Raw genomic sequence first — 7,500 nt, forward strand, 5'->3', positions numbered from 1 at the left:
AAAAAACAAGAGCAAATGTTGATGCTGCTTACGTATTTGTTGTGGATATAGTGCTCCACATTCTGGCAGAGGTACGAGCCAACCGTTGCGTTGTTGACAGTTGACCACAGGTCCATTTCGTTGGTCATCTCATTGAACTGTGGAATTAAAATAAAGTGAATTGATTTAAACGGCACGACTCTTTTACCAAACCGAAATTTGACATTTAGCAAGAAATACAGTTACCTTTTGGCCAGGCTTCCTTTAAGGGAACTTTCTAACGCAATCGACGATGAGTTTTGGAAGAAATTACATTTACTGATTTTGTGACGCCAAAAAGAAAGATGTCGTCATTCCAAGTTCTTTGCATATCTTACAATGTCTTGCTTCATTTACTACCCTACACCCAATCCTAACTTCCCCCGATAGAACAATAAATGCCCACGTAAACATAACATTTCTCCTAATTCGAACACATAACGGAGTAGAAAGAAAGCGAGATAATATGAAGAAAAGAGAAAGCAACTTATAATTCCTCGCTTAACCATTTAATCATCGGAAATGATTGAGACATTCTCTCTTTTCCACACACCTAACACACAAATGAAATGCTTGCAACTCGAACCTCTTTGATGCATCGGTTCTTGCACTGGTTGTGGCTGTCGCAGTCTGTGATGGGCACCTCGGGCAATTCGGACACCATCCACTCAGCGTGTCCGCTTGACACGAAGAGTGCACAGCGACACCATGGCTCAGTCTGGGCACTGGGAGAGAAAAGTGTTTGAATCGCTTTTAATAAACAGACAAAGGATCAAGCACCAATCTTAACTGAAATAATTAATCGAATGAGTCTGAATGATGCTATCAATTGATATTGTGTTAATCTCGTGTATTGGATAAGAATGGAGAAGCATCTCAAACATGAAGTCTCTTTAAGCTGTGGAAAAAATACTGCTTTCTACGACGTGTTTTCGAACTGACCTGACGTAGGCGACGCCGAAGAGAGCCAAAGCAAGGATGATGTTCTTCATGATGCCAGAGAAAAGACACTGAAAAGGGAAGGAATCAACCTTTTTATATATGATCTCCCCAAGGCATAAACAGCTTAGCAACGCATCGAATCCACGTAAGGTACATTACACATGATGATATGGGTACGAAGGTACAACGGACGCATTCTTCCGTTTCGAAATCACCTCACACTGATTAAACTGCATTGCTCATGCTACAGAAAGAGAGAGAAAGGGAGAGGGAGGGGGGCAGACAGACAGAGAGAGAGATAGAAAGAAAGAGAGAGAGAGAGAGAGAGAGAGAGAGAGAGAGAGAGAGAGAGAGAGAGAGAGAGAGAGAGAGAGAGAGAGAGAGAGAGAGAGAGAGAAGGGGGGGGGCAAGAATATCATTTGATTATTTGTGTAAACATCAGTGATGCTGCTTCAAACTAAAGGGAACTCATTACTATATATATATAAGACCTTATGATAATGCTGCTGACAAGATGCAGATTTACTTACATATACAACGGGACATGAAAATCATAATCGGACGAGAAAGAAGCGATACTGAATTAAAATATCACACAAGATAAACAGAATACAAAGACAGTGAAAAGAAACAGCCTCAAGTAAGACAAGGGACAATCAGGCATGGCGTTTCGGCCCAGACCAAACTACGACATCTGTTAATAAATCCGTAACGATTTTTTAACGATAAAAAAAAAAAAAAAAACGTAAAGAAATAATAAGCAAAAAACGGATCCATTTCGGTTTTAGTATCTGATGCTTTGCTGAGAGAATTCGAGTCACAAACGGGTTAGGTATCATTTCTAAGCTAACTGTATATAAGTTTGTACTTTTGTGTACGTGGGCGTGTTTCTGGACTATATATTGTTGTATATGTGTATAATAAAAGTATGAATATAACATCAGTGTGAGGTCACAGGGATAAACTTCCATAAGGGAAACATAAGATAGATAAAACACATGATGAATGAATGAATACATAAGTAAATGAATTAATGAGTAAATGGAGATATACAACTAGTCAGTATGTGTAAAATGTATGAACACATGGAAACCAGGGTACGAGTTGTTGATACACATTAAATCATGAGAAACCCGTGGCAGCTAGAAAATAGTTAGCTTCTGGAGGGGTGACAGGTAAAGGGTTAAAGAATACAACGAAAGCTCAAAGATATTCCTTTACTAGATTAACTCGGTTAATTGAATGATCAATCAAACAATCTATCTATTCATCGTCATCATTTCTACTTGAAATGAACATACAGTTTTTTTCTTCTTTCAATCGCACTTATATGGGTAAATATGAAAATCTATACCTGTACTTTTCGATAAATACAATCATGCACACAAATATTGAAGTACTTGCTTATATACAGCTTGCACAAAAGCGGTTCACAAGGGATCATTACAGGGACCGTTATAGATATTCTTATGGATGAGGGTGAGCCAAAAGACACCAACGAATGGTAGCTGCTTGTAAGCAGGCGGAAGGTGTTGTATGCTTGTGTGTGTGTGTGTGTGTGTGTGTGTGTGTGTGTGTGTGTGTGTGTGTGTGTGTGTGTGTGTGTGTGTGTGTGTGTGTGTGTGTGTGTGTGTGTGTGTGTGTGTGTGCACGTGTGTTTGTGTGTGTTCACGCGCAAGCGCGTGTGTGTTTGTGCCTGTGTATGTGTACGATTTGCTTTTCTCGACCTTAAAGATTGTTTTATAATAGAGAGAACAGTAAACACGCAGGCTATACAAAGTTCAAAACAGAGAAAAAAACGACCCGAGATACCATTGCACTCATATCTTTCTGTGTACCGTACCTGGCGTGGACTCTTTACGTAACGCCACCTGTTAGTTAGGCCTTGGGAGGTCATATATATAGGGGTAATTTGATTCCCTATCCAGTGTCTCTCCTCTGACATCATGAAGAACATTGTCTTTGCTTTGGCTGTCTTCGGCGTCGCCTACGTCAGGTCAGTGCGAAAAGGCGCGGTAGTTAAGAAAGCGGGATTTTGTCCGATTTGACGAGATTTCAAGGGCGATAAAATATCTACCAGACGCGTCAGATTTCCCAATCAGATTTCTTATTTCTCTCATTTCAGGTTCGAGTGTCCCTACGTTATGACTAAAAATCTAAGATCTAAAATGTGTACATTCCTTCCTCCAGTGCCCAGACTGAGCCGTGGTGTCGCTGTGCACTCTTCGTCTCGACCGAACACACGGAATGGATGGTGTACGAGCTGCCCGAGGTGGTCATCACAGACTGCGACAGCCACAACCAGTGCAAGAACCGCTGCACCAAGGAGGTTTGAGTCACTTGCCGTTTGTGCAAGAGCGCGTTTATGTCATTACTAACAAGGGTTATAGTTGTAGTTGAAATAGTTCTTATTCCATCCGGCATTGTATTAACAGTAACTCTTTATGAGCTAATATTAATTTTTGATTTTTTTTTTTCGGAATAGTGTTTCTTTTATATATATATATATATATATATATATATATATATATATATATATATATATATATGTATGTATATATTGCAAAAGATAGGCAAAGAAGATAGGGTTAATTGTGTTTAGTTATAACGTAAACTACATTTTCGGACTTAAGTGGAAAGCACAAAGACAATGATTGAACCTGATTTTAAGGCTCAATTGCTGATTGCATTAACATGTGCCCATGTAAAACCAAAGCTCTGTAAAAAGATAGAGATATTTTTTGACCAACTATCACTAAGCGTTGACAAGAGGTTGTGCCCCTAAAATTGATACTGTCTCTAAAAACTTCCAGTGAGGTAAATCAATTCTTACTGTCTACAGTTCAATGAGATGACCAACGAAATGGACCTGTGGTCAACTGTCAACAACGCAACGGTTGGCTCGTACCTCTGCCAGAATGTGGAGCACTTCATCCACAACAAATACGTAAGACATCGTCGCCATTCATCTCTTGACTTTTCCTCTTCCAATGATTATTTTTACTAAACATCTTAGATTCTGTCAAAACTGTTCATATCGATTTTCGTCATCTCGCAGGTCCACGCTTACTACGAGATGTGCGGTGGCCCCTGGGAGTACGCCGGCCTCGACTCGCAACAGATGCTGTGCTGCTATCAGGGAGAACACGAACACTGCATCTCCAAGTAAACAGCATGGGCGTGGCATCAGCGCAGTGGGCGTGACATCAGCGCAGGCGACGTCTTATCCGTCTAATTCAACAACGAAAGAAAGCCTCTTGTTACTTGTGTAGGCAATAAATAGACGCTGATAATTCTCGGAATTTATTTATTCGGATCCTGATGACGCTATCGAATTCATCGATAGGCAAATTGTATCACGCTGAATGTAAAATAAGATGAATCAAAAGTTGCATCTAAACTGTTTACCAAAAGAAGGTCATTAGTGCCTTTGTAAAAAAAATATTGATGTGTTTCCAAATTTATAGTATCAAATAAGCAAGATGCAGAAAATCAACATTGGCAACCTAGTGACAATTGTAATTGGGGAAGGCTGATGTCCAACTACGGACCCTTACAAGCTGAGAAGACGACAACTGTAATGTAATTGGGAATACCGTAGTAAAGGTACAAGGTGATAAATGATCCATGAAACAACCAAGACAAGGTACATCCAACTTCAACAAAATCTTTTGAAAAGACCAACTATAACGATATCATTCACTATTGTTTAAAAGTCGATAATTTTTTACAACAAACCAGCCGTCTGGTTAGTACAGCGGTAACACGCCGGCCTCACGTTCCCGTGGTCGGCAGATTAAGCCCCGTCCAAGCTCGTGAATTCCCACTGACGCCTGCTGTGGCTGGGCACCACGGTGGGTAAGGATCAAGCTCAAATCGAGTCAACATTCGTTGACACACACTCACGAGTCAGCACTCGCTGACACAGGCGGGATCGCCATAGTGCATATAAGCCCGGCGAAGCATCTACTCCACAAATCTGGGTATTCTTATGACTACAGACCACAGCCGTCGGAATGGTGAGACGGTTAAGCCTCTTGTTTACTCCGTGATAGCTGGAGAGCCATTTGGCACTCCGGCCACCACGATAAGCATTCAGTTGACACAACTGATCGCTGAATCAGACTAGGCTACATGATGGTAAAGCCCGGACGCAGCATGTCCACAAATGTCACCCAAGTGAACTGAATCACACACCTACATGCACACAGACTGTACATATTGTCACACTCAGCTTACCACAGTAGATCAGAAGCCTCTCCTTACTGCCGTATGAAGTATCTGCCGCCCGTATCTGTATTCCTCCCTCTGTATCTAAATGATCCTATAACTTTCCTATTTCCTCTTCCCATCTTTTCTCTGATTTCGTGTCCTATCCTTCTTTTATTAACCATTCTCTTTCCTCTTTGTCTATCCCTTCGGTAAAATTGTTTACATATGGACTGCTACTTTTCTCTCTTGGTTGCTGTCTGTACTTCTTCATTATCGGTTTTCTTTCTAGATCCATTTTATTTTAGTGTCCACTAGTGTTACTTTGAATATTTTCTGTTATATTCATTTGTAGCTACTTCTTACTTTGTTTTTAAGTGGTGTTGACTATGGTCCAGATTCATTCGTAGATTGGTCTGTGGTGCTTTACCCTTATTGTATTTGATTTTTGTTTTTTTCAAAACCATTTTAGTAATGCTTCTTACTTTATCACACAATGCTCATCGTAGCATCTACAAAAGAAATAGCATTACGGCATTTTTAAAAATCAACAATAGCTAATGTTAAGGTTATATTGCCTCCAGAATAACCATATTCTATAAAAAAAAAGTAGAACTGCGTTCAGTGCAGCAGGAATTTCCACTAAATCAGACGTATTTCACATACAACAAAAGCCATGCAATTAGAATTATGATATTCATTCTTTAAGTATCAGTTATATGAATTTAATCTTGAATCTGATTGACTTCCAAAACCCGCTTCCTCTCTTGACTGACTGACATGTGGGGATTTTGTGAAATACATAAGAGAAAGAAAGACGTTTAGGATAACAACTTCTATGATAATTTTCAGTGTTCTGCTATAGCCTCTCCTGAAGACATTTGGAAAAGGACAGCCATTATGTGTTCTTGCATTTATTTTTTTCATATATAAGATAATATTTTCTCTTCTTCATCTACTCTGCTGAGATTACTTTCGTCGTTATAAAATGATTAAAGTTAGAATACTTTTGTACTTTAATACTGATTTTACATGATGAGAACCTGAACTTAAAATTGCACAAACGTCTACAAAAGCATGCACACCCCCGCATGCAAGCAGTAACACAAACACACACACACAAACACACACACACACACACACACACGTACCCATTATTACGTAAGCTCTCTTAGCCACCAGTACCAAATTTCTATCTCGCTGTTGCTGAGCAAGTCCACACTATGGGCGTCATATCAGGGTAATGTAGGGTATATTAGACAGCTTTCTTTGCTTTGTGCTTAGAAGTTTCAACTCTCCGTCACTATGAAGACCTTGCTGCTTACCCTGACTGCCCTCGTCGCTGTTGGTTTCATCAAGTTAGTTGTAATCGCATTTTGTACTGGTGTCATTTACTGATCGATTTAGAGGTTTTCCCCCTCTATCTCCCCTCCCTCTCTCTCTCTCTCTCTCTCTCTCTCTCTCTCTCTCTCTCTCTCTCTCTCTCTCTCTCTCTCTCAGTCTCTCTTCTCGTCCATCAGGCCATGCAAATGTCTGTCTTTCGCTAGCGATGCAAGCGATAATTATTAGAGAAAGAAGATTTAATCAAAAGATAGCAAATCTGAGAGCTGGTGTTCACTGATTGTTAGACCTCTGAATTATAGGGTCAATCCAGTGAAATATATTGCCCTTGTTGACTTCCTGTTTCAAAACTCCAGTCTGAATTCAATTTACATAATCTCCACGGTGTTTCAAGGCCCTTGTGTTTTCCTTCTCCAGCGCCCAGAGCGAGCCATGGTGTCGCTGCGCCCTCTTCGTGTCGTCTCCGCATGCTGAGTGGATGGTGTTCGAGCTGCCAGAAGTGAACATCACCGATTGCAACAGCCACGACCAGTGCAAGTGGCATTGTATCAGAGAGGTGAGAGTCGCATGTATGATGCACGTATGCCGAACGTGATCAAAGTAGCAAAATTGGGGTCTTTGTTCTTCAATTTCTTCCTCTTTCTTTCCTCTTGCCGTCTTTGTAGATCCTCTTGGTCTTGGTCTTTTTATTTCTTTATTACGAAATTCTCTGCCGGCACTGGCTCCTTAAATTTGGTATTTATAGAAAGGTGTGTGTGTGTTCGGTGTTCCCTCTATTGTCTAGAGAAAACAGTAATACATATCATGTGATTTGCCGTCTTCTTCTAAGCTTCTTTAAGATTTGATAATAAACACTTTATCACACATGTTTTTTCCCTTTCATCGACACTTCTTGTCCTTTATTTTTTCAGCTTAACGAGATGACAAACGACATGGACTTATGGTCTACCGTCAGCAACGACACGGTGGGCCAGCACATCTGCCAAGACT

The 7,500-nt window shown here is 40.4% G+C and overlaps 3 protein-coding genes across 3 annotated transcripts in view; 2 read left to right on the top strand and 1 right to left on the bottom strand.

The window, feature by feature from the left end:
* LOC122247996 (uncharacterized) overlaps positions 1 to 1,039 on the bottom strand; it is a 1,497-nt gene extending 458 nt beyond the window's left edge. The window contains exons 1-3 of the mRNA XM_086530434.1: positions 961 to 1,039; positions 605 to 743; positions 33 to 137 (exon numbers count right to left, since the gene is read on the bottom strand). Coding sequence (XP_086386560.1) covers positions 33 to 137; positions 605 to 743; positions 961 to 1,010 — 294 coding nt within the window. The 5' untranslated portion in view covers positions 1,011 to 1,039. The remainder of the gene's footprint in view (positions 1 to 32; positions 138 to 604; positions 744 to 960) is intronic.
* Positions 1,040 to 2,610: 1,571 nt separating this feature from the next.
* On the top strand, positions 2,611 to 4,253 carry LOC122248004 (uncharacterized). Its single transcript, XM_043007751.2, has 4 exons — positions 2,611 to 2,956; positions 3,151 to 3,289; positions 3,803 to 3,907; positions 4,019 to 4,253. The coding sequence occupies exons 1-4, from the start codon at positions 2,907 to 2,909 to the stop codon at positions 4,127 to 4,129; spliced, it is 405 nt and encodes a 134-aa protein (XP_042863685.2). The 5' UTR covers positions 2,611 to 2,906; the 3' UTR covers positions 4,130 to 4,253.
* A 2,187-nt stretch (positions 4,254 to 6,440) lies between these two features.
* Positions 6,441 to 7,500, top strand: part of LOC122248006 (uncharacterized) — a 1,465-nt gene continuing 405 nt past the window's right edge. The window contains exons 1-3 of the mRNA XM_043007766.2: positions 6,441 to 6,527; positions 6,928 to 7,066; positions 7,422 to 7,500. The exon at positions 7,422 to 7,500 is cut by the window's right edge and continues 38 nt beyond it. Coding sequence (XP_042863700.1) covers positions 6,475 to 6,527; positions 6,928 to 7,066; positions 7,422 to 7,500 — 271 coding nt within the window. The 5' untranslated portion in view covers positions 6,441 to 6,474. The remainder of the gene's footprint in view (positions 6,528 to 6,927; positions 7,067 to 7,421) is intronic.

Source organism: Penaeus japonicus, unplaced genomic scaffold, assembly GCF_977035675.1.
Source record: "Penaeus japonicus unplaced genomic scaffold, GWHDUDI00000001_assembly GWHDUDI00000003, whole genome shotgun sequence".
Lineage (NCBI taxonomy): Eukaryota > Metazoa > Arthropoda > Malacostraca > Decapoda > Penaeidae > Penaeus > Penaeus japonicus.

Excerpts from the sequence above, each read along its gene's own strand:
- LOC122248004 (XM_043007751.2), top strand. The coding sequence starts at position 2,907 with ATGAAGAACATTGTCTTTGCTTTGGCTGTCTTCGGCGTCGCCTACGTC. Across the intron at positions 3,290-3,802 it reads AGAACCGCTGCACCAAGGAG|TTCAATGAGATGACCAACGA; the intron begins GTTTGAGTCACT and ends TACTGTCTACAG. Across the intron at positions 3,908-4,018 it reads ACTTCATCCACAACAAATAC|GTCCACGCTTACTACGAGAT; the intron begins GTAAGACATCGT and ends GTCATCTCGCAG.